We start from the raw sequence: 24,405 nt of genomic DNA, 5'->3' as shown, positions 1-24,405 counted from the left end.
GTTGTGCGCTCTCGTGTCTGTGTGTACTCTGCATACATTCTCTCGCTCTTGCTGCCGCATGAACAATTTGCTCTCTCTCTCTCTCTCTATCTGTCTCTCGCTCTCCGCCTCGCAGGCAGCCATTGCCCGCGCCATGCCAAGTGGCTGCCCAATTCTTGTGGGTACATTAGCGCTAATGATGATTGAAACGACAAACGTGTCGCCTCGTCCTGAGCCTCAGCTCGAGCACAAGAGAAAGAGAGCGAGAGAGAAAGAATATGAGAGCGAGAGAGAGCTAAAGAGAAAAGCGTTAACGAATTCCGTGCTTTGATTTAAAATTTGTATCTCGTGCCAAATTTAAACTTCAAGGAGCGAGAGGCTGCGCCAACAAACGGGCGAGGAGCTCTCCGTACAGCCACTTGGTATCCCATTTTTCTTCTCGTGCCGTTTTCCCTTTTGCATTGATTCACTTTGATGGGCGCTAATTGGGGTTTCTGTGGTGGTAATGATCGTTGGTATTTTCTGTAGTTTATCAAGTGGTAAATTTAAAAGCCGAACACTTATGTATAAGACGAGCGAGAAATTTAATGTATGAGAAGTAAAATAAGTATAATTAAAAACAATTTTTTAAAATGGTAATTAAAATCAGGATTTTAAAAAAAATTAATTTGGTTTTTATACTTATTTTTAAATAAAGATATTTTATAATATAAAATTAATTATAGAAGAGTGAAGTTGCCTACTTTAACTCTGAATACCGAGTGTTATAATATGGGAATATAGTAAATTCTTGCAGTTACGTTTAATCAATTATGGCATGTAATTATTACGCTCCTTAATCAGTAAATGTTATTTCTACCGCAACGCCATATTGTTTTCCCGTTAATAATTCAAGGCACCGCCCACTGAACCACTCACCCGCTCAGCCACTTCACCCTGCAACCAGCCAATTATCCATTTATTTCATAATTTCAATAACTTTTCATACAGTCGCGTGCGGGCTGAGAGGAGCGGGGCGTAGAGGCTAATGGAAGGGTGCTCGCTGCGATAGGTGGGTGGCTCGTTGGGTGGGTGGTTGCGTTTTTATGTAACTGCTGGTGGTTGCTCCTGACAATCTGAATGATGATGATGTTACGCAGCTACTGCTGTTGTTGCTGTCGCTGCCGCTGCCACTGCTGCCACTGCTGTTGCTGCTGCTGCTCTGTCGCTGCTGTGTAAATCCCGGAAAAAAGCAGAAACAAGCTGGATGCGAACCGCATCCCACACGAACATGAGAAAAATCACAGCCACGAAGCATGCAGACGCACACACACACACATCCACAGAGACACACACAGAGAAAGCAGCGCTGCTGCCGTCGACGTCGACAATTGCTGCAGCAGATATTGTAAAAATTTTACGACCAGCAACTTTTGAATTCAGTTGAGTTTGCAACACGTTCTCGTTCGCATGCGGCTCGAAAGGATGACCAGATCTCCGGCTTACGCGATTATCCAATTCCCTCGGCTTCCGCTGTAATTGACGAAACGCGCGCAATTGTAGGCAACATTTTATGCCGTCGGCTAATTCAGACTTTCAAGTGGAAAAGTGCATTACATTCAAAAGAAATTTAAAGATGCAGCTAAACAGTTATATATTATTTAACTGAACTAAACTATCAAAATTTTGGAGCAAATACGAAACGGAAATTTTGGATAAAACTGAAATTAATAATTTCCCAAAAAGGTTTGTTTTGCCATTCGAAATTGAAATTGCCTCCATATAACTTAACTTAACTTAATGAAGTAGAATTCATTTAATTAAATTTATTTATTTATATATTCGCATATTTATCATAAATAACTCGTTATTCAGTAACGATTTGAGTTCATATATTATGTATAAGATGTATTCGAAGAAAATAAAATGAATCTCAAAATGAGGTTTTATTAAATCGTAGCGTTAACTTTGTTTACTGTAATCGAAAAGTAGAATATTTTTTAATCCAGCTCTCTGTATAAATACAAATAAACAAAATTTGTTTTTATATATATATTTTTTTTGCCACGATAGAAATTTTAAAGGAATTTTACAAGTAAATATATAAATAATTTTTACATTTGCTCGCGTCTCTCAAAGTTCAATCAGTTGCTGTTCCCACTTTTGTAAAATTGAATTACTTTTAATCAGACGAAACTTATTCAGTTAGTAATCTAATCTTAATAGAATATTAATTAATAAAAAACAATATTATCCAATCTTACTGGATCTATACGAGAGCTGTGATCAGAAGCTCAAGAGCCATGAGATTATAAATAGTTATGATACTTATTTTATATAAGGATCATGAACTTTTTATCAAATGTTTGTTTGTTAGCTTGTTTTAATTTTGATTAAGTCTAACAACAATTAGGTATTTTTAAACTTCTTGTCTTTATAGTACTATCTGCATATATATCAGTTCATATAGTATTAATTAGTCCACTTACTTATTTCGCACACCTTATTCCTTACTTATATTTATTGTTCAATTCAGCTTTAATGCTTTAATTTTAGAAATGAAGGCAATAAATACCTTGATGATAGATCTTTAACGATGCATTAATAATTACAAGTACATGAATTTAAGAAAACAGAAAAAAAATCGCAGTTAATATGAGCGCATATATATTGGATATATACTAAAAATATACTGATAATATATTGAAAAAATCTCTTATTAGAAAATTGTATATTCATTATATTCAGAATATATTTAAATAATATATATAAAATATATTTAAAAAACATATATGTAATAACTTTTTACATTATGTTTATGAAATACAAATCAATAGATTGAAATTGGAAATAAAGTCATTTTCTCTTTTTCAAATTATAAAACAAAAAAATTTAAAAATAATCGTAAGGAATAATTTACTTTAGTTTCACTATATAATGTGTAACATAATGAATTTGTTATTTATAACATAAGTTGCCTTAAATTTGATTTGCTTTCATTTTATTTAAATTGCAAGATTGCTGAAATCAAAAATCCCATTTATAATTGTCATTAGCATAATGCAAAAAAAATATTTAATTACCTGTATTTTAGCCAACAGCTTCTATAATTTTAAGTTCAGATATTTTACATGTACATTTTTAACTTGAATTATTAAATATTGTAGCTACTATTAAATTCGAAAGCCAAAGCTTGCATGTTGTGTCTGGGTCTTTTACTGAGCTCAGCTGTCCACAGTTATTTGTATTAGACGCCTTAATGAACCTAATTTATTCAATATAAGCCACACAACTTGACCACGTTTGTATATACCATTTATTTGTATGTATAAATTTGCACTTGCATGTATACCCATATATGTATGTGTCTGAAGCTGTCTGGCTATCAGATGGATATTTAAGCACCTGTCCAACAACAACAACAACAACAACAACAGCAACAACAACAGCAACAGCAACAGCAATGCCAACAATTAAGCAGCAAACTGTGACAAAGTCTCAATTAGGCTATCAAATTGCCAGCAGGGACAGCGACAATAGCTGAGCAGGACAGATGCACAGAGTGAGACAGACAGAGAGCCTAAAAAGAGAGAGAGAGAGAGAGAGAGAGAGTAGGAGAGGGAGTGAGATAGATAGAGCGTGAATGAGAGGAGGAGAAAAGCATTGCAATTAAGTGCAATGAATGTACTCACTGTGCAACTGAGTGTGTGTGTGTGTGTGTATGTGTGTGTGCGTATGCGTACGGCTTTGTCCGTGTGCATGTGTGTGTGGTAGTCTGCGGTCATTTGCCGTTGCATCAACCAGTTGCTGCTGCCCACCATTCATTGCTGGGTCAATTGTTTGGCTAAGCTAAAGATTCTGGACTTTGGATAAGGCAATGTGTATTTGAATGATGATCCCCGCCGGTGGCTCTTGTGCCAGCAATTCCCTTTTCACTTCAAGCAGCTCAGATTACACGCGCTGGCCGCTTTGGTTGTGGTTGGCCAAGTGCCACTTAATTGTGGGCATAATCAGAGCTGAAGACAATTGCAATGGCAATTGCAGTCGTTGACACCTGAATGCCATGCGGATAGCCAAGGTGGCGACAATTTAACATTTAACACTGCTCTTGGCATTTTTCAGCTGACCAACAAGTGAGACGGAGGTGAATAGCTCGGAATTGCCGTCGTCGACTTGTGCCGAATACTAAGCATGTTGCAGAATCCTTCCAAATATCACGCAAATCCCTTGTCACACTTCCTGGCATTGCATAACACACAAGCCAGCAGCGTGGCACACGCACATGCACACGGACATGGACATGGACACGGGCAGGGACAGGGACATGGACATGGACATGGGCATGGACAGCTGCAACCGCATCATACACTGCCAACGGCGGCGTTAGCTGCAGCAGCCGCGGCAACTGCAGTGACGGCAGCGGGTCAAAGTTCGTATCAAATGGAGCTGCAGTCGCACCAACAGCAGCAGCAGCAGCAACAACAACAACAGCAGCAGCAACAACAGGAACAACAACAGCAGCAGCAGCAGCAACTTCCCATTGGCCTCCCAACACCCACACAGGCACAATCGCACACACACACACACAACCACCACAGGGAGCAGCTGGCGACTGCGACGTCGCACGCGCAGCTCATTGAGGCGGCCGCGGCGCATACCTCCCTCGATGTGGGCAAGTCGTTTACAATAGCCGCCATTTTGGGTCTGCAACAGCAGAGCAAGGAGTATAATAATGCCATTAATCTGTCGCTCAATGGCGCCACGTCAGCAGCGGGCACAGGTGGAGGCGCTGCTGGTGTGGATGCTCTCGACCAGGATAACAATAACAGCAAGTGCTACAATAGCAACAGTGCCAACAGCAACAGCAATAGCAACAACAACAACAGCAGCAGCACTAGTTATGGCACCAGCAACAACAATAACAACAACAACAATGGCCCAAGTGTAAATAACTTCAATTGTGATAGCAGCGGCAGTCGCTACCTGCCCGCTGTGCAACATACTCTTCCGCATCCCCACAGCCACTCCCACTCCCAGCAGCGGGCAAATTTTGCTGCTGCCGCTGTTGTCGCCGCCGCCGTCAGTGGAGCGCCCTCCGCACTGCAGAGCTTGCAACAGCTCCACCAGCATCACGCGCAGCAGGCCTCGCTTAGCTTCCAACGTGACAAGCTCAAGTCGGGTAGGTCGAATCTAGCATTAGAGATTAGCTTATTGTTAATCATAAATTTTTTCCTCTTTCACTGCCTTTACAGACTCGCAGAAGAAAAGCGGACTGAAAAATAAGCGCGTCCGAACTATCTTCACACCAGAGCAGCTGGAGTGCCTGGAGGCGGAGTTCGAGCGCCAGCAATACATGGTGGGACCCGAGCGTCTATACCTAGCGCACACACTCAAGCTGACGGAGGCCCAGGTGAAAGTGTGGTTCCAGAACCGTCGCATCAAATGGCGCAAGCATCATTTGGAGCTGACCCAACAGCGTCTGGCACTGATTAGACAAACTCAACTGCCAGGTGGAGGAGTGACAGCGGTGCCAGCATCGGCGAACACTACGTCTTCCGTGGAGCTGCCCCTGAACGCCGGCTGCAGCACAGCCTCGCCGAGCCTGCTAGAAGAGGACAATGAGGACAGCAAACAGTCGCTATCGCTACCGCTACGTCCAATGAGTCGAGCAGCCTCCGAATCCGATTTATCCATATGCAATGACTCCCTCGATCTAGACGGCGATAGCCTTATGGATGGCAGTGAGGAGGCATAAGCACTCCGTGCAGACAAATATGTAAATATAGTAAAATAAATCTGTTTAATACTCACTAAATTCTTATTTAAATATAAATGTATATATTTATTAGAAGTAAAGACCCCCTTAGTTTAATATACTTTTACAATTACATTAATTACGTTTGCTTAGCTCTTATCGAATTACATATGCATCTCTATTTTATAATAAGGTGCGTACATATGCAATTATCACACACTAAAGAGTTCAGTTATTGCTGTGTCGCCGAGACGACTCTATCGTAGCAGGAGAGATGCACCACCTGGCCATTTGGGTAGCGCACAAAGGCCGTTTGGTTGGTGAAGCGTTTCCTGCACTCGGGACACAGAGTGGACTCATTTATTTCGAAGCTCTTGTTCTTCTCCTTGGCGAGAGAAGCTCGCAGTCGTGCCGCTTCGGCTTGCAGCAGGCCGCGCATGATCTTACGCTGGTGGCTTTCGTTCATTTGGGTGCGAGCCACCGTCTCGAAATAATTTTTCAGCTCATGCATGTAAATGTCATCGGGCAGATACTGGAAATAGAAAATGAATGAGTGTAAGTAAAAATGGCCAATGAGATAACTGCAAATAAATGGCGCTTACTTCGATAATCTTTGTGGGATCAATTTTAATGGTATATGTGTTGAGCAAGTCCACTGCGACTTCTTTGTTCGGCCTAAGAAAGTCGGGATGCAAGGTAATGCCCTCATAAGGTGGTTTTTGCGTTGGCTTCAGTATAGTGAGAAGCAATATGTTGAACACCTCCTTATCGTCCTCGTACTTCGCCTCTGCGTATGCTTTAGCTTTGTCCACATCGCCGAAAACTTGTATATATATGGCTAGCACTTCGTCGTGCTTTTTAAGTCGACCTAGGATTAGGGCTCGCTCCTCCAGCAGCACTGTGGTCGGAAAATCATCCAACACGCGATCCGGGGAATAATGTTGCGACTCCTCCAGCATCTTGTACATCTTGGCGCGCAAGGGCTGTAGCTCGGGTGTTTCTTCTCTATCAATTAACGACACTATAATAATAATATTGGGATATATCAAATTATCCGACTTACCCCTTGGCCTGCAGAGCCAGTAAGCGTTGCACCTGCTCGCTGTACTGCTTAAGAAGTGCATTGTGACGTAGGGTGTTGGTGTCATTCCATTCGAAAATTATGTGCTCGAGGTAAGGTATGACGAGAGCCTTGTGCTTACTCAGCAGGAAGTCAAGAACTTTGGCACGAGGCAGCGCCTCCACGGCGATCAGTTCGTCGGTGAATATTGTTAGACCTTCCATCGGATTCTCAGTCAATACCCAGTCAGCAAATTCAAAAATTAGCGGTAGATTATCCGAGCCAAGTGACTGAAGATAGGTTATGGTGCGTTTATGCCCCTGCAATACAGATCCCTGGATATTCGCTTGTTCCTTCAGCAGTGTCAGGGCCTTTTTGTGTTTTTTTTTGCCATCGTAGAGAATGATCAGCTCCGAAAGCTTGTTGTGTTTCTTTAACATTTTCTCAGACTCCTCTAGGTGGCATTGGTTTAGTCGCAGCAGAGGCGCAACCAGCGCATCATTTGTCTGCAGATAACACTTCAGCAGTGTGGTATCAATTATTTCCAGTAGGGACTTTGAGCTGCTCTTGGTGTCGAGCAGCTTTACCACTTCTCGTTGACGGGCTTGGACCAGAAATTCAATAAGCGCCAAGTACGCATTTTCAAGGTCATGATCCTCCAGCTTCGGTACACTGGATGGTGGAACCACAGCATCTGAAGTGTTTTTTGGCTCCGGAACTAAGCTAGGGAATAGGCGTATCACATCATAAGGATCAATGGCAGCTTTCTCAAACTCTTTCATGGCTGCTGCAAACTCTTTATTGGTAAAGAGCTCTTTGGCATAGAGCATACGTATTTGACGTATGGTCTGTGCTTTATCAACGCCATCTTCTTCGGAAATTTCCTAGAAATGGATGCAATATTAGCGTAACTCATGCTTGGGGCACATTTAGAGTAAGCTCACAGTTAATTCAATTGCCAGTTGGAATTTCTTTTGCTGCAATAACTCTTGTCGCTGCATTCCAATGTCCACGAGGCGTATACACCACAGCTCAGATGACGCGGCGGCGAAAATGATGCCTTTATCGGAGCGAACAAGAAATCTAGTATTTTTCAGCTCCGGTATAGATTGAACTAAAGTGTCCTTGCCCACCAAACTGCGCACCTCGATGGTATTTTTAGTGCGTCCAACAGCAAAAGGCTCATCCCAAACTGAAAAAAAATCACTAGTGTTTTTGCTTATAGTGCGTATAGCAAAGAATTAGATTGTATCAATACCTAGAGCCAATAGCGGACTTGACCATTGCGTCAATGTAGTTCTGTTCATGCCAGTGTCGACGTTATTGTCTATGGCTTTGTATTGGCCAAGATCGATGAGCATTAGGTAGTTGTCTTTGGATATGCCCAGCATACTATTTCGTATAAGGCAAATATTGGGCTCCTGGCTTATAGTGGACGACGTACGTATGAGCTTGTGCATCTTCGGAGGATTGTAGGATATCTTGCAATGGAGAATGGATTGTGTGTAAAGATTATTGAATTATTATCAAGTGACATCACTTACATCGTATAAAACGTATTCATCTTTGTAGCCGACACAGATGAGCTGATTTACCCAGCACATTGCCTTGGGAACATCAAGGAGCTCAATGGCCAACTCCAGAGAAGCAAGCTTGTCCTTTTTCCAGAAGAACAATATCAATCGACGTTTGATAGCGCAGCCTATTCGTATAAATGTGGCCACCTCGCCCGTAATCGACTTGCGTGTGTCCACATCCATTGTGAATAACGTACATCCTTTAGTTTCCACAGAGCTATGCATAAACTCAAAATTGTTCTCGATCCGGCTTACATCACACACATGAATCATATTGTCGGTGAGTACAAACAGCAAATTTTCAGCAGCCACCACTTCCATTTGCGTAATAGGCTTCTTGCTGAAATTCTTATTGAACATTCGCATATCGACGTCTGTTTGATTTTCCACTGAGTACATGATGAGCTGACCGCTCCGGGTGCCCAAAATGACATGATTACCTAGTGGTCATAAGAATGTTTGTAAAAAGATCATATTATATTATTTATTATAGGTAATTACTTACCAAATGCTGTAATGGCTTCAATTTGAACTCCCTGTTTTAGTATTGACTGCACACTGTAGGCCGTATGCATTTTGCTTTTTTAATTGGTGTAAGCAAATGCCTGAAAGCAAAGAAAACAAATATTAGTGGTTTAGTCCAACCCCAGCCCGCAAAACAGCTGATATGAGGCCCACACACGAGCACTAGGAGTACCAAAAGGCTACAGCAATCGCATAATTTTACAATATTTGATAGGTTTGCCGTGCGGTTATATTATAGATAAAGGTTAATATTTAAAAGAAAAATTAAGAAAACAAGCGTTACTGCAATGTCTTTATTATACATACATATGCCCACATCTACCGGCAAAATGAATGTCTGTCGTACAGTGTGTGGGTACTATATCTGCACGCAACTTTGCAACACTGCCTATGGCACTGTCACCCTGTGCAATAAATATGTCCAGCGGGATACGGCGCGCAATTTGTGAGCAGGTAATTAACTGAAATAAATTATTGAAGCATATGTACAATTTAATTCTATATTTAAAACAGCTGCCACAATTGAAAAATATTTATTATGCGTTGGAAGTGCCTTCTAAAGTGCAGAACAGTACTGCTACACGACCACTGCTTCAGTGGATTTTGCCGGCTGATGTTGCACAACATGAAAATGAATTGTTGGACTCGGTAAAAAGACAACAGTTTGATACCTCATTTATTGAAGATGTTCGTGTGGTGCCCCGAAACGGTCGCAATGCGGCCAAAGTGGAATTCCAGATTCAACCCGATGCATTTGCAGCACATCTTCTTCAGGCAGATTCAGTCGTACCAAAGGCGTCAGCCTTTCAGGAGGAGCACGTTGTTGTCGAGTATAGCTCACCCAATATAGCAAAGCCCTTCCATGTGGGGCATCTGCGTTCCACAATCATAGGTAATGTGCTGGCCAATCTTCATCAGCATTTAGGTTACCGTACGACGCGTCTTAACTATCTGGGCGATTGGGGCACCCAGTTTGGCTTGCTGGCACTTGGCGTCCAACTGGGGAGCATTAGCGATGATCGAATACGTGAGGCACCAATTGAGACGCTATACAACGCATATGTCATGGCCAATAAAGCCGCCGCAGAGGATCCACAACTAGCTCAACGAGCTCGTGAACTGTTCACATCGCTGGAAGCGAACACAGATCCAACTCTGTCTTGTGAATGGCAGAAATATCGGCAGTACACCATAGACGAGCTCACAGGCATGTACGATCGTCTGGGAGTGCATTTCGATAGCTACGAGTGGGAGTCGCAGTACTCACAACGAGACATCGGAGATGTCCTCACGCAGCTACGTTCAGCGGGGCTGCTACAAAGAGAGCACGATGGTCGTGAGATCGTTGTTGTGGATGAGCGTCGTGTTCCTGTCATAAAGAGCGATGGATCTACCTTGTACCTGGCGCGTGATATTGCAGCATTGTTGGAACGCCAGAGGCGCCTGCAGTTCACGCGCATGCTCTATGTTGTCGATAATGGTCAAGCGGATCATTTCAATGCCCTATTTAGTACGGCAACAGCGCTAGACGCAAGCTTAAAAGACAAGCTGCAGCATGTGAAGTTCGGACGTATTCGTGGCATGAGCACCCGCCAAGGCAAAGCCGTATTTCTCCGTGATGTGCTCAACGAGGCACGTGACGTGATGAGGGAGAAGCGCTTCGCGAGCGCAAGTAAGTGTGAAATTATTTTGTCGACACTTTTGTCATTCAATCTCCACTTGCAGCCACTAAAGCTAATAGCACACTTAATGATGAACACGTTTGCGATATTCTGGGGGTGTCGGCTGTGCTTGTGAACGTGCTGAAGCAGCGCCGGCAGAGGGATCATGAGTTTAGCTGGCAGCAGGCACTGCAGGTTAATGGCGATACAGGCATTAAGCTACAATACACGCACTGCCGCCTGCACAATCTTCTAGAGCGTTTCGGAGACATTGAGCTGGCGGAAATAAAGCCCAGCTGGCAGCATTTAACTGAAGAGCCATCAGATGCGCTGGCTGTGCTTTACGAGCTGGCACGCTTTGACCAATGTGTCTGGCAGGCCAAGGAGCAGCTGGAGGCCCATGTATTAGTCAACTATCTGTTTGGTTTGTGGTGCGTGATTGTCGCCGAGCAAATTAATGAGCCCTAAACTAATCTTTAATCTTCACTGTCAAACAATTACAGCAATGCAACGAGTCGCGCACTGAAACGATTGCCTGTGAAGCAAGAGAAGTGTCCAGATAAGCAATCGCAACGTCTTCTCCTCTTCCGTGCGGCCAAGCGAACGTTGCAGCAAGGCATGCGACTGCTGGGTCTGAAGCCTCTAAACCAAATGTAGTCGAAATTTTTGATATAATATAATATAGTTTTTTTTATTGAAAATTTGAGGAGTAGAAATACAGCGTCGCTTTGTAGTTCGCCGCTTAGCGCTTCTTCCACGTGTACTTGCGACGTGCGCCTTCCTGTCCGTACTTCTTGCGCTCCCGCCGGCGATAGTCACGTGTCAACAAACCGGCTGCATGGATAAATACAAAGTAGATATGTAAAAGTAATTAGTGACAATTACATAAATGCTTTTTAGCCGGCAGTTACACTTACCCAAACGCATTGACTCAATCATCTCTTGATCAACAAAGCTGCGCAAACTCATGGCGATGCCCCAACGAATGGCGCCCGCCTGACCGGATGGACCGCCGCCCTCCACATTGGCCTCCACGTCAACTTTGCCCAGCATTTCGCTGTAGTTCAGAGGAAAGAGTAACTGAAAAAAAATATATATATATAATAAAATGTAATCGTGTTAGAAGTCAAGTTCAGAGCGCCCGAGGCGGCTATTGTCTATATGTATGTGCATGTGGAACTGCTCAACTGGATCTACGTATTCGCTGCATTGTATTTTAGCGTATGTAATGAAAAATAAAACTGCGAGAGTATTTCCTGCACTAAAATAACAACAATAGATATTTAGAAATAATGACAAAATCGTTACCCGAATTAAATGGCTTTGAGCCAATGCCCAAAGCTGCAACAAATTATTGCACACTCGGGTCTAAAGCAATTAACTGCCTGCATTTGCGATGTTTCTAATATTAGCTATCAAGAAAAGAGAAAATAATTATCTTTTAAGTGAGAGTAACCTGGTAATTTACTCCTTAGATATTTCATAACCTTTTATCTCTTATAGAAACCGAGTAGACGCCTTGGATTTGATTGTTTACTATTTTAGCGATATTTGTATTACTGTTAGGTTTCATAATGTGTAACGCCGGCATTTTTTACCTAATAGTGTACTAGGAATTTACAATGACTTTTGTTTTATTGTAATGAACAGCCGAATCGATTTGGCACAGTGCGAAGGCCCGTATTTATAAGAGCTGGAGACTTGTTTAGTCGAGCTCTTCCTGCTAGATCACTTTTACTTGTTTACGTACGGCCTATGATTACCTCACACTTGTGAGGTGATATTTACTGCCGTATATGCATATTTCCAAACTCTTAACAGTTCCTTTACATATGCTGTTATTTTTCTTGAACAGTCTATTCACTGTTTTACAAAAATACAGCAAAGAAACTGGCTAAAACGTGCTATAAATTATGTATTAGGAAGCAATTAGCTACCGCATGCATACTCAAACTCAATTCGAAATATAATAATTTCATAGTACAGATCTATTAACAACTAATACATGGTATATAAATAGGCAAATTAATACGGTCTGACGTCCGAATTAAAATTCAAATGTGGGCCTGTTCCCAATATCTAAATGAATTTATATAATGTTAACCTCTTTTTTATTTTTTGACAATTTTATGAATGCGTGGGAAAGCAAAGTCAACGAGCTTGGATAGCATCCACAAAAAATCCATATGGTCTACAGCACACAAACAATAAACGTTATGATTAAAAACGAATAAACAATAAAAATACATAATAAAAGACATTAACAAAGCAGAGATCACAAATTTGGCAAAAGCGGACAATGAAATAAATAAAAAAAGAACGCGAAAAAGAAGAAAAAACCAACAACAAAATAAACACAATCAATCATTGAAGACTTGACAAAATTTATTTTGATTTGTTTGTGTATATTTAATTTGTTTAAGCAATTTGTCAGATGACTTCACGCAGCAACAAATAATCCGCTTTAGCAACAATTGCGCAAAAGATTTTTTAATTAATTATACTGTCAATTAAAGTAAGTTCCAAAATATCAAACTACTCAGTGAATCGAGAGACAGAGACAACCTCATAATAAACAGGTTACCAAAAAAAAAAAAAATATTGTCTATGTAAATATCTGAAGAGAATGAAAATTCTGGCTAGCCGGCATAAGACACTTTGAACCGGCGCTTAAAGAAATCTCGCGTCACATTTTATTATGATTTAAATGAATTTTATAGCTGATTCTCTGGAGGGTTCGAAAAGCTCCTCGCTTTGCGCTTTTCCCCCAAACAATGAGCGCTGTGCATAGCGCGTGTATGTGTAACTATCTGACATGATGATGATGATACTGTTGACAGCATATGGAGGTATATGTATATGTATATAAATATAGTATATATACTAAATGTACATTCAGCCTCATTGGCGCGCGCTGACTTGTCTCAAGTTGGATATGCTCAACCACCTCCCACATTCGCATCTACAACGAAACTTGTCTTGGTCCGCATTATCATTTCGGCGCAGTTCTTTTTATCAGTCAATTCTCGCTGCTCAAGTCGCGCCTCAAGTCGCGGAAAAATTATATATCGCGAAATCGAACACCCGATCTTCAGTGTTGTTTATACCTTTGGAAAATAGAAAATGTTGCGCCTGATGCAAGTCGAACGGCCTTGGCCAAGCCACTTTTAAAGGCAAATTAGTAAATCAATTAAAACGTGAAGAAAACTCGCATTCGCATTTAAAAACTGTATCATTTCCTTTTTTGGTAATTGACGTTAACAATATTCCTAGCTCAAAGAGATTTTTTTTAAATATTTTGTATATGCGAGCTTTACGTTCTACTTTGAGAAACTACAAAATCTTGTACCGTCAATTAATTTAATGCTGTTATTAAGACTCACGAATGAAAGTGGATTTCGGGGAATTTTACTCATACGAAAATCGTTGTCTTTATCTCGCTTCAGTATTATATTGCAGTTTTGTGTTGCAATCATCAGTTGTATTATCCTTTAATTTGGAGATATTCAATTACATCAACGCATTTGAGTGCACAGCTTGGGGGCAGCGGGGCGCCTCAGGTTCAAGGGCACTCTGAAAGCAATGCAAAAATACAGCTCATCTCGCAAACGCTATGCCTTTCCATTGGGCACAACAACTTGCTCTTCGTAGCGCCGTAGCGCCTCCCGTGCCCCAAAGGTTTTCAACCGTACAAATTCAAATTAGTTTCAATTATAATTGAATCAACGCAAGCCGAACGAAACGAACGAAGCCGAACCGAGCCGATTCAAATAAAGGAACGAGTAATCTGCTATTAAAAGAAACGACGCGAAATGTTCGCAGGGTTGCTTTGGGGCGGCGCAGTTTTCAAAATGACGTTGCATCGTTGCAGCTAAACGGTAAATTACAAATGGCGCTTCCGGCTCAGTTCAAAACGTTCAGTTCGCTCTCTTCTTAATGAAGTATGTGCATAATATATAAATGAATTTATATTTGAATGGCAAGAAACCCTTTTTTAGAATCTTATTATTACAAGTATAGAGAATTATACAGATTCACTTAGATTTATAGCAAGTCATGTTGTAAACAAATATTGTTTGTTGGCGCAAAAAACTTTCAACTGGCCAATGGAATTTAAACCTGAGAACTGCAAACTGGTTTTTCTACTTCATCTATGGCCTCTCGTTCAGAGAACTCCATTAATTTGTGCGCATAATCATTTAAGAGGTTTTTTCCGTTCCATTATCTGATTGACCACCAAATTCGCCAATAACTCAGCTCATATGTTCCGTTTGGTGCGAATGAAGAAAGTTTGTTTTACGACTTGTTTCCAGGCTGGATTTGTTAAGTTTTTTCGTAGCCTTATTTGATATATAGTATTTATTAAACAGGTTTGAAATTCACAGAAATGTTTCAAAAAGATGGTATAATAATTTAGAATTTAATTAGTTAAACAACAGACAACGGTGTTATATTCAAATTACTGACTTTTAAATGTTTTTTTTTTTTCTTTGCAATTACAAAGCGAAAACTCATTAAACGGTTTCACGTTATTGTCTTTGAAAAGTTTTTACATCAGCAACGATTAAATTGCGCAATGGGTAGAGAGCTGTGAGCTGCAATTGCTATTAAACAAGCAAATAAATTAAATAGAATAAATCACCGCACAATGAACATGTCTAAATAAAAACTAAATGAGCTTTACTTAGGCGTGCCTAAATAGACCCAGTTCCTTGACACTTCAGATGCTCAAGCCAAGTTTCCCTTCTAAAGAGTAGTTAAATTTTAATTTACTGTTTCGCTATATATAGACTTGAGCTAGAGAACACAAATTACGTTTCACATCGAATCATACCTGAAGCACAGCCGAATGATATTTAATGGAATTTACTCAAAAAATGAACGTTGACATAAATTGTAAATAATGTGAGCAAACAATATGAGGATAGAAATAAACGGAGAAGCAAACATTTCGTAGAGTACACAATACGAAGGGAGATGTGGGAGTAGAGAACTTGTGTTATGAGATTTCTAGAGAGGATAGAGCCACTCTCCATATATGCGACTGATTTGGTGTAAATATTAGTAAAAAGTTACTCTAAGACTTACTCAGATATAGCTTCTGGATAACAATTTAAGTATCTTGAGAAATCTAAGTTAAGAGTATAAATATTTTAGTCGTCAGCTATGGAGTACTCATAGATCAGGTATAGCAGAATTGGCCTCAAAGTGCAATTCAAGATTAAGATAAACCAGACGAGTCGAAAATGTTCAAAATTGGATTGTAAAGACTCTTTTAAAGTCTACTCAACAGCTGGTTTTTATTCTGTTCAAAATATAAAAGCTTCCACTAGACATTGAACTAGACCCTATGCGAAACCCCGCCCCTGTTCCGTTTAGTTCATATAAACAGTAGCGCCAACTGATAAATCTCAACCCGATAACAATAAAAACCAAAAGTTGCTTTGTGCCCCATGATGCTGATGATTCTGTTTATATGGTCGGCCTTATCGCTGCGACAAATGAGATGAATGCTTAGATAAGTCCCAGCTGAGATTGTCGCATTCGGGGTGCGCAGAAATCTATAGCGAGTCCGAAAGGAAAACGATCGCAGGGAAAGTCAGAAGCAGTACAAAGTGACGCCAGAGTTAATATTTGATTAGCGTTTGTGCAGATTATGCGTTTGGGCTGGCAACGAAAGTAAACGCGAATTAATAGTGATCCAGTTTCGCATGGGATCACACACAAATCAAGGTGCAAATAACTCTCAGCTAAGACTCAAATAACATAAACATTCTCCTCTTATTGCTTTATTGCAGCTGAATCGAATCCAAACAAGAGCTTAATCAAAACTCAATATCAGCCAGAGTCGAATATCAAGAAACTGGTCTATAAATTTTTGTTGCTGATATTGGAAAGTTTTCGATTGGATTATTTGCAACGTGCGCAAGTGCAGCAAGCCAGACTTGGGTTTTTGAATATCTGCGCATATTTGCGCATTTTAATTACAAACAGCAACAACAACAACAGTGAAGAGAGCAACTGCAACAGCAACAACTCCAACTGCAAGTGGAACGAGAGAAGCCAGCTAGCAAGGTCTGTTCGTTGCTTTCGTGGTCGCCATGGAGAATCTGGGCTACAAGGAGGGCAGCACGAAGCCGCGTCGTATGACACGTTCGATCAGCGTCGTAACCAAGACCGAAGTAGAGCAGCCGCTCAATGAAAATAATGCGAATAACCGGTAAGTGCCAGTTGTGCCCAGAGGCCAACATTCAGCCCATTCAGTTATTTATACCCAAAACGTGTGCATAACGAAGATAAACGTCCCTCATAAAATAAAAACCCAAAATCGAAAGTGAGTGTGAAGGAAAATAAAAACAAACATGACAGGATAACTTTTAGGTGGGGCCAGCAGTACGATGATATATATATAAATATACGAGTTTACAGTTAGCCGATGCAGGTTCGAGAAGAATTTAACCATTCAACAATGACAGCAAATAGCTCTCTAGTTCATCATCTACATTATTCCCACGCTTGCGAGCTCATGAAAATCACATCACATTAGAATTGAGATTGCGCATCGCTGGCGAGCAGCAGCGATCTTATAATTGGTAAAATAAATTAAATTAGCATCAATTGTCAAAGGTACCATTCGAAGTTGGCCGAAGCTTCAAGTTTGCATAATCAATATTGTTTTTTTTTTGTTATTATATAAAGGCTCAAGGTGTTTTTACACCTGATTAAACGCAGCAAAAATGAATTATTGCGTAGAGCATTGATTAGTCAAAGAAATCCCACCTACAAGGTTTTCTTTTAGTCTCTTCTATAACTCAATCTCATCAAATTGCTATGGTGCCAGCCGCTGTCGCAGACTGTGTAACATTCCAGTCTTCGCGCTGCTGTCTCAGTCACTCCAACCCAGTCCAACTCCCACTCCCGCTCGTCTCTCTCGCTCTTTCGTGGAAGCTAGTTTTGATGTTTATTTTTTTTGTTTTTGCTTTTTTGGCAATCGCTCTCGCAGCTCTTTACTCTCTCACCAATGTGAAGTGTGTTTGTGTGTGTGTGTGTGTGTAAGTGTGTGTAAGTGTGCGTGTGTGTATTTGGCATTTCAAGCCCGATCGACTAGCTGCTGAGCGCTGCTTAACGCTTTCCATCAGTCGGAATTGAAACAACAATGCAGGCGGTCGCGTTTTAGTCGCTGGCTAAAAAAAAAAAAAAAATATTCGACAAAAACGCGTTTGCAGTTCGTAGTTCGTCAGTCATAATAAAAACAACAGTTAGAGCAAAAACAACAATAACAACAACAACAGCGCCAACGAAACGGAAGTGAAAAATTCGCGTTTTCACACAACATTTTTGCATTTTCCGCCCGTTAGACACACATTATACAAGCGGCACAAAAGGCAACCATTGTTAGCCACTTGGCCTGTCTCTGGCTGTCTTATTGTCTGCCTGTCTATCGGATCGGTCTGTAGATGGGTCACTCAGTCAGTGGACAGCCCGGGCTCTCCTATGTGTGTGTAACCGCGCGATCGCATTTTGGAAATGAAATTAGAAATTGAAAATAGTTCATTAGCGAATTGGCATCATCCGTGGACATGGCTGCAAACGGTGTACGTACACACACACACTCGCACACTCATGAATACACCCACACACACTCTCACACATAAGCAGCTAAGTGCAGAACAATGACGGACTTAGAATATGCGTCCCTGGATTCAATGTGATTGCTACCTGAAATTATGCAAAGCTGCATTCGAAATAATCAACAGCAACTGCAATTGGAATTGCGATAAATCGCAACAGTCTGAACCGGCGGCAATTGCTGCAGCTGTGCTGCAGTTCCTGGCAGGCGTGGAAAACATTTAACATAGTGCATTAATTATGCATACATATACATAAATACAGCAAAATATTACATGTATAAATAGTAGTTAGTATATGCTAACTCCGCGCTTTTGCATAACTTAACATATTATGCTGATAAACCGCTTCTCCTCCATTGTGCAAGCCTCAGTCAGCAAACGTGCAGCGGCCGCACATTCAGTGTCATTCAAAACAATAATAAAAACAAAATAAGAAATATGTGAAAAATGTCTAAACAAATAAAAACAAACAAATTTCTGAAACCTGAGCATGATAACGAAACTCCAATACACTTGCACATAAATTGATTTAATTCTCAAAGAGCTAATAAATTTAAGAGAATATTGAAATTGTGAAAAAAATTTAAAATACTGTGCTCAAGTTGGGCATAGCTTCTACTTGATTGCAGTCAGACTTTCTCTGTTTAATATTCATACGAAAACTTACATCTATATACAATATATACTATATACTTGAAACAAAAAAAAAAAAAAGATGCGCAAATATGATAAAACCTATTTAAAGAGTGAAAGGCGAAAAATATAAATTGTTAAATCATAATTGAATTCAGAGAAATTTGAAAATTATTGTTTTTGCTTGAGTTTAATAGTAGTGTCAAAATATTAATTTTACATTAATTTTCCTTTCATATTGATAGTATGGGTTATAGCTCTTTAATAAGCTTCGAGCTCTCTCTCGATTCGACCTCCTGCATTCCCTAAAGTTTGCTAGCTGTATTTAACATCATTTCCGCATTACCATTCTCTCTAAACTACTCAAAAATACTAGAGGGTATTTCAAAATAGGACAATGGGAAACACAATTCGAATGATGCACATCATCCTCTCTAATTTAAGGCGTAAATGCTATTATATGATTCAAGAAGTTAGCCGGTGAATGACTGACTTGCAAAGTACATTAAAGTCTGTTATACTCATTTTATAGATGAATAACAAGAATGAAAAAAGACAGCAACAACTAATAACGAATTGTTCTCGTTGTACTTGAAATAGTTTCAAATCGATTCCACCCAATCTAATGGTGCGATGGCGCAATAACACTGACGCCATGATCGAAGCTCAGTATCCGACAACTGGTGAATTTGAATACATGGAGTGTGGACCATCGCCGCCGGCGGAGAGTGCGCCGAGCATGTACGATAGCTTTGAGGAGCCAACTAGCGAGCTGAGCGTGCAGATCTGCAATGACACGCTGAGGATTAGTCTCATCGACCAGATGAAGAGTGCCGCTGGCCGGGTGCGTTTATTTGAGGACATCGAGCAGGGTAATGTGGTGGCCGAGAGTATCGGCGCACATTTCGAAACAGCTTCCAAGCTCGAGAAGAATCTGTGTTACTTGTGGGCGGCTTTTCTCAAGCGCTGGGATCTGCTCGAGGGCCTCTTAAAGGCTGGCGCCGATCTGCACTTTTATGACCAGAACGGGATTTCAGCATTGCATTTGAGCGCGTTCAGTGGATGCTTGGCCACGCTGAATCTTCTCGTGGCCAAGGGCATCAATGTCAACTTGCAGCCCAAGTGCTACACTCCACTGCACTGCGCCGCGTTCGGCAATGCCGTTGAGGCAGCCAAGTTCCTCATCAACAGTGGAGCCCTCATCACCAAAGACACCAACAAGCCCAACTGCGAGGAGAGCCTGCTCCACTGCGCCGTTCGCTCCAATGCACTTGAGTGCTTGCAGCTGTTCATTGGCGAGGGAGCCGACGTCAATTCGCTGAAGCCCAATGGCACCAACGCCATACACCTGGCCGCAGATCTGGGCCACCTGCAGTGCTTGGAAGCGCTGCTGAATGCACCCAATGCCGATGCCAATGTCCGCATCTGCATTCGCGAAAAGGAGTCGACCGCTCTGCATCTGGCAGCCGATGAGGGCAACGTCGAGTGTGTCGATCTGTTGCTCTCCAAAGGTGCTGATGCCAAGCTAAAAAATCATCGCGGCTTCACCCCACTCCATCTGGCTGCGCGAACTTCTAGCCTGGAGTGCGTGGAGTCGCTGCTGCGCAATGGCAATGCGGACGCAAACGCTGAGGACTTTGATCATAGGACGCCGCTGCATGCGGCCGTTGGCAAGTCCGAGAATGCCTATGATATCATGGAGACACTCATCCAGTGGGGCGCCAATGTCAACCATAAGGATATTTATGGCTTCACCGCTCTCCACTTGGCCGCCCTCGACGGACTCGTCCAGTGCGTCGAAATGCTCATTTACCATGGCGCCGATGTCACAACGAAATCTAAGAAGGGCACATCTGCTTTAAACGTCATTACACGGAAGACACCGGCCTCGGTGGCTATGATTCGTCAGAAACTTGATGCGGCCATTACCCTGCATCATTCACAGGTGAGTCGATTCACAATGGAAGATCTCAACCGCTAATCATTTATTTATTGTTATGCCTGAACAGGATCCCGTCAATCGTGAGGTGGAGCTGGAGCTGGACTTTCGCCAGCTGCTGCAGCATTGCCATCCACGCGAAATTAGCTACTTGAACACATTCGTGGATGAGGGACAAAAGGAGATACTGGAGCATCCGCTATGCTCCTCCTTTCTGTACATCAAGTGGGGCAAAATACGAAAGTACTACATCGGACGCCTGATCTTCTGCTTCAGCTTTGTGCTCTTCTTGACGCTCTACGTGCTGACCGCACTGGCGCACAACTGTTACAACGGCAGCAAGGACGACAACACGACAATCCAGGCGCAGGAGCTCTGCCAGAAGCAGTCTATACTGGGTGATATGCTGCGCAATAATCCGTTTGTCATGGAAATGCAGTGGTGGGTGCTCGTGGCGATTACAATAGTTGAAATATTTCGAAAGCTCTACGGGATTACGGGCTACTCCTCGTTTCGACACTATGTGACGCAAGTGGAGAACATTATGGAGTGGTTTGTCATCACCAGCGTCTTCGTCATCTCGTACATCTACACGAAGCAGACGTACACGTTCCAGAATCATATTGGCGCATTTGCCGTGCTGCTCGGCTGGACCAATTTGATGCTGATGATTGGGCAGCTGCCCGTGTTCGATGTCTACGTGGCCATGTATACGCGAGTGCAGGGCGAGTTCGCCAAGCTATTCATGGCCTATTCGTGCATGCTGATTGGATTCACAATTAGTTTTTGCGTTATCTTTCCATCGTCGTCGTCATTCGCCAACCCGTTTATGGGATTTATCACAGTGCTGGTGATGATGATTGGGGAACAAGACCTGTCGCTATTAATCAACGATCCGGACGGCAAGGATCCGCCCTTTCTGCTGGAGGTCAGCGCTCAGATTACGTTCGTGCTCTTTCTGTTGTTCGTGACGATCATTCTGATGAATTTGCTGGTGGGCATTGCGGTGCACGACATACAAGGCCTCAAGAAGACAGCCGGACTCTCGAAACTGGTGCGACAAACGAAACTCATTAGCTACATTGAGTCGGCATTGTTTAATGGCTATTTGCCCACATGGTTGCGAAACCTGCTCCACTACACGGCGCTCGTCTCACCGCAGGCCTATCGCGTGGTGCTGTGCGTGAAGCCCTTGAATCCCAGCGAAAAGCGATTGCCGCGCGATATACTTATGAAGGCCTACGAGGTGGGCAAAATGCGTAAGCACTTTGGTCACACAATCTCCTCCAAAAATCCGGCCGAAAATTATCTATCGTACAAAAACAAGTACAACAACAGCGGCTGTGTGAACACAGCGTACGTGTTGCCCGATCCTGATCCCGAATCCACACAACTAACAGCGCTGACCAGTAAAATTGACGACAATGCGGATCGCATTGAATTTCTCACGCAGGAGATTCAAGAATTGAAGCAGGTGCTCATATCGCAGCAGCAGCAGGCCAGCAAAGTGATTGACAAGCTGCTGATCGTCATCTCCAACCAACAGAAACAGCAACTGCGTAAATAACTGCTGCATGATGCCATTCACTATTATTGCTATTATTATTATCTTTTCTAAACATACGAATCATAAAATTCTTAGCCCGTAGACACTTCTTGAGTGTGTAAACCATTGCGCCCAAGAGCCCGAAAATTGTTGATATTATATTGTAGTTAGCGTATTGATTACTGCAGCGTCTAACGCTCTACCTAATAATGCTATTTAGCTCTATACTATACAATATATGTATTTAACCTAAAATATATATACATATATATATATACAGATATATAAATAAAAGCTAGTTGATAGGTCTTAGAGGTGAGAAGCTGGCAGGTTTGTTTTTGTCTGTGTCTGGTTTTAGGCTGTGTCTTTATTGTTTGGCGTTGTCGTAAGAAGAGCGTTTAAATAATGAATAATTCTGAAAGTTATATATTTTATAATATTAATAATAAACTATCGATACATCTATTGTATTAAATATCTCTCGGACTAAATCTGATTTGTTTCTATGGAAGGACTGACTGTTGCGAATTAAGAATATGTGGATTTCCAATCAATATTACATATCAATTATTAACTAAATATACTAAAACCGAATTGGCTTCGAGCTCCCTTGACTAATTTGATTATTCTGTGCTAAGACAAACATTTTCTACGGTTTCAAGAAGTATAATTGAAAATTGGACTCACCTGTTCCTTGCACTCTTCACTACTGAAGTACGAGATATCCTGGCCATTGATAGTTATTTTTCCTGTGCCGGGCAGACGGACAGTGACGTCGGCACGCGCCGTTTTGCGCAGGCACTCGTAGGTCGTTATGTACTGGCGACCCTGCTCGTCGATCTTTGGCTTGGGCACCTCCAGTTGCTTTGATTGATCAATCAGGGGTTTTAAATAGCGCTCAATAAATGCTTTGCTTTTGTACGAATATGGTAAGGAAATTAAACGATCCATGGCATTGGTAAAGTTCTGGTATTCAATGTCCGCAATGTGCTCGACAAGCACTCGCTCCAGTTGATCCTTCGGCAGTAGCTGAAAGCCAGCCGTTTCGCTTTAAAAATAAGGTTTACGTGAGGTTCAAGTATTATGCAAGAATTAATTATTGTTACTTACAGCTTTTGGTTTTCATCTGGCTTGTTTCCACGCCTCAACATGCGCTCTTCAAGGTCATACAGCTTGTTCGTTTCCTCAACAATGTCCTATAAAAGAGTATTGCCTGATGTTAGCATATTTTTATGATAAACGAACTAAGACGTACGTGTAGCAGCTGGAAAAAGTTCGGCTTGCCCGTGTAGAACATGCTGTGGAAGGGGCGACCCGTTTCATCGAACTCGGCTGCCTTACGTGCTGGAAACACTTCTTCAGGCGATCGCATGGCGGGACGCGCACGCTTGTCAAACAGACCGGAGGGAAAGAGATACGCGATGGCTTCCTGAAAGCAATATTTTGTTATTAACTGCAACTCATCTGTTAATTAATATACTTACATCAATGTCTTCTTGTGTAAAGGTTTCTGCGTCAGCGCCCATCATATTTGCTAAATGCCGTTTCCCAATTTGAAACTCCAAGTCTTGAGTTTTCATAAAGTCGTCGTGCTCCTTAGCCCGCTCCAGATAGGCTTTCATGGCTTTGCTCACCTTTTGCTTTTGCACAGCAGCCGGTGTGGCCTGGACAGTCACCTGTGTAGCGTACGGCGCCACCGCTAGCTGAAATGTTATGCAAACGAATAAGTGAGTTGTTGACTCAACCTAAATCTATGCAATTGTAAATTTTAAGGGAAGGATCCGCTTACCGCTTGGGCACCGGGTCCTTTACTGTTTCTAACAGCATTCTGAAGGAAATTTCTGTTATTTTTTAATAAGTTTAAGCTTAAAACACGCAGCGACATTATTTTTGTCTTAGCGCACGGTGAGGCAGGAAGAGGAAGACACTAATCAGCTGTTTTGCGCCATCTGTGTTGAGAAGTGGCCCAAAAAAACGGTTGGCAGCACTAAAATTTCAATTGAATATGCGCCAAATTTAAAACAAATACAAAAACGTTTTTCGGCATAGGTAATTAGGTATTAATATAAAAGGCAATCAAAATCTTATCAACAAGAAATTACTCGTATTAAGATTTTCAG

At 41.8% G+C, this 24,405-nt stretch overlaps 5 protein-coding genes across 10 annotated transcripts; 3 read left to right on the top strand and 2 right to left on the bottom strand.

Annotated features, from left to right (window-relative positions):
* The first annotated feature begins 1,392 nt into the window (after window positions 1-1,392).
* On the top strand, window positions 1,393-5,763 carry LOC6573808 (GATA zinc finger domain-containing protein 10). Of its 2 annotated transcripts, XM_044007482.1 has the most exons (3): window positions 1,393-1,704; window positions 4,081-5,137; window positions 5,211-5,763. In XM_044007482.1, the coding sequence occupies exons 2-3, from the start codon at window positions 4,150-4,152 to the stop codon at window positions 5,711-5,713; spliced, it is 1,491 nt and encodes a 496-aa protein (XP_043863417.1). In that variant the 5' UTR covers window positions 1,393-1,704; window positions 4,081-4,149; the 3' UTR covers window positions 5,714-5,763. The 2 variants fall into 2 exon arrangements, with proteins under 2 accessions (XP_043863417.1, XP_032589677.1); XM_032733786.2 differs by lacking the exon at window positions 1,393-1,704 and having other exon boundaries at window positions 3,025-5,137.
* Window positions 5,764-5,773: 10 nt separating this feature from the next.
* On the bottom strand, window positions 5,774-9,017 carry LOC6573809 (vam6/Vps39-like protein). Of its 2 annotated transcripts, XM_001999832.4 has the most exons (7): window positions 8,856-9,017; window positions 8,318-8,790; window positions 8,032-8,254; window positions 7,718-7,965; window positions 6,777-7,657; window positions 6,316-6,718; window positions 5,774-6,245 (listed from the first exon to the last, which is right to left on the bottom strand). In XM_001999832.4, exons 1-7 carry the CDS (start codon window positions 8,923-8,925, stop codon window positions 5,946-5,948), a joined length of 2,598 nt encoding a protein of 865 aa, XP_001999868.1. In that variant the 5' UTR covers window positions 8,926-9,017; the 3' UTR covers window positions 5,774-5,945. The 2 variants fall into 2 exon arrangements, with proteins under 2 accessions (XP_001999868.1, XP_032589675.1); XM_032733784.2 differs by lacking the exons at window positions 8,318-8,790; window positions 8,856-9,017 and having other exon boundaries at window positions 7,718-7,979; window positions 8,032-8,143.
* Window positions 9,018-9,222: 205 nt separating this feature from the next.
* On the top strand, window positions 9,223-11,917 carry LOC6573810 (probable arginine--tRNA ligase, mitochondrial). Of its 2 annotated transcripts, XR_006356684.1 has the most exons (5): window positions 9,223-9,328; window positions 9,389-10,547; window positions 10,601-10,967; window positions 11,040-11,389; window positions 11,437-11,917. XR_006356684.1 is itself a non-coding variant. In XM_001999833.4 (4 exons), the coding sequence occupies exons 1-4, from the start codon at window positions 9,266-9,268 to the stop codon at window positions 11,191-11,193; spliced, it is 1,743 nt and encodes a 580-aa protein (XP_001999869.3). In that variant the 5' UTR covers window positions 9,223-9,265; the 3' UTR covers window positions 11,194-11,917. The 2 variants fall into 2 exon arrangements, 1 of the variants encoding a protein (XP_001999869.3); XM_001999833.4 differs by having other exon boundaries at window positions 11,040-11,917.
* LOC6573811 (28S ribosomal protein S9, mitochondrial) lies at window positions 11,209-24,213 on the bottom strand. Its single transcript, XM_001999834.4, has 7 exons — window positions 24,075-24,213; window positions 23,770-23,988; window positions 23,541-23,714; window positions 23,396-23,481; window positions 22,973-23,333; window positions 11,454-11,616; window positions 11,209-11,370 (listed from the first exon to the last, which is right to left on the bottom strand). The coding sequence occupies exons 1-7, from the start codon at window positions 24,168-24,170 to the stop codon at window positions 11,279-11,281; spliced, it is 1,191 nt and encodes a 396-aa protein (XP_001999870.1). The 5' UTR covers window positions 24,171-24,213; the 3' UTR covers window positions 11,209-11,278.
* LOC6573812 (transient receptor potential channel pyrexia) lies at window positions 13,590-22,607 on the top strand. Of its 3 annotated transcripts, none has more exons than XM_001999835.4 (4): window positions 13,590-13,783; window positions 16,335-16,756; window positions 19,401-20,745; window positions 20,810-22,607. In XM_001999835.4, exons 2-4 carry the CDS (start codon window positions 16,638-16,640, stop codon window positions 22,304-22,306), a joined length of 2,961 nt encoding a protein of 986 aa, XP_001999871.1. In that variant the 5' UTR covers window positions 13,590-13,783; window positions 16,335-16,637; the 3' UTR covers window positions 22,307-22,607. The 3 variants fall into 3 exon arrangements, with proteins under 3 accessions (XP_001999871.1, XP_032589674.1, XP_015022624.1); XM_032733783.2 differs by lacking the exon at window positions 13,590-13,783 and adding an exon at window positions 15,918-16,269; XM_015167138.3 differs by lacking the exons at window positions 13,590-13,783; window positions 16,335-16,756 and adding an exon at window positions 17,617-18,131.
* Window positions 24,214-24,405: the final 192 nt, after the last annotated feature.

This window comes from Drosophila mojavensis, unplaced genomic scaffold (genome assembly GCF_018153725.1).
Source record: "Drosophila mojavensis isolate 15081-1352.22 unplaced genomic scaffold, ASM1815372v1 contig_16, whole genome shotgun sequence".
Classification (NCBI taxonomy): domain Eukaryota; kingdom Metazoa; phylum Arthropoda; class Insecta; order Diptera; family Drosophilidae; genus Drosophila; species Drosophila mojavensis.
The sequence above is the reverse complement of the archived record's forward strand: the minus strand, read 5'-3'. Positions and strand labels throughout refer to the sequence as shown.

Excerpts from the sequence above, each read along its gene's own strand:
- LOC6573808 (XM_044007482.1), top strand. The coding sequence starts at position 4,150 with ATGTTGCAGAATCCTTCCAAATATCACGCAAATCCCTTGTCACACTTC. Across the intron at positions 5,138-5,210 it reads ACGTGACAAGCTCAAGTCGG|ACTCGCAGAAGAAAAGCGGA; the intron begins GTAGGTCGAATC and ends CTGCCTTTACAG.
- LOC6573809 (XM_001999832.4), bottom strand. The coding sequence starts at position 8,925 with ATGCATACGGCCTACAGTGTGCAGTCAATACTAAAACAGGGAGTTCAA. Across the intron at positions 7,658-7,717 it reads AACTGGCAATTGAATTAACT|GAAATTTCCGAAGAAGATGG; the intron begins GTGAGCTTACTC and ends ATCCATTTCTAG. Across the intron at positions 6,246-6,315 it reads ATCCCACAAAGATTATCGAA|TATCTGCCCGATGACATTTA; the intron begins GTAAGCGCCATT and ends TTCTATTTCCAG.
- LOC6573810 (XM_001999833.4), top strand. The coding sequence starts at position 9,266 with ATGGCACTGTCACCCTGTGCAATAAATATGTCCAGCGGGATACGGCGC. Across the intron at positions 9,329-9,388 it reads GGCGCGCAATTTGTGAGCAG|CTGCCACAATTGAAAAATAT; the intron begins GTAATTAACTGA and ends TATTTAAAACAG. Across the intron at positions 10,968-11,039 it reads AACTATCTGTTTGGTTTGTG|CAATGCAACGAGTCGCGCAC; the intron begins GTGCGTGATTGT and ends AAACAATTACAG.
- LOC6573812 (XM_001999835.4), top strand. The coding sequence starts at position 16,638 with ATGGAGAATCTGGGCTACAAGGAGGGCAGCACGAAGCCGCGTCGTATG. Across the intron at positions 16,757-19,400 it reads GAAAATAATGCGAATAACCG|TTTCAAATCGATTCCACCCA; the intron begins GTAAGTGCCAGT and ends TACTTGAAATAG. Across the intron at positions 20,746-20,809 it reads TTACCCTGCATCATTCACAG|GATCCCGTCAATCGTGAGGT; the intron begins GTGAGTCGATTC and ends ATGCCTGAACAG.
- LOC6573811 (XM_001999834.4), bottom strand. The coding sequence starts at position 24,170 with ATGTCGCTGCGTGTTTTAAGCTTAAACTTATTAAAAAATAACAGAAAT. Across the intron at positions 23,482-23,540 it reads ACTTTTTCCAGCTGCTACAC|GACATTGTTGAGGAAACGAA; the intron begins GTACGTCTTAGT and ends ACTCTTTTATAG. Across the intron at positions 11,617-22,972 it reads GTGAAGAGTGCAAGGAACAG|TTACTCTTTCCTCTGAACTA; the intron begins GTGAGTCCAATT and ends ATTTTTTTTCAG.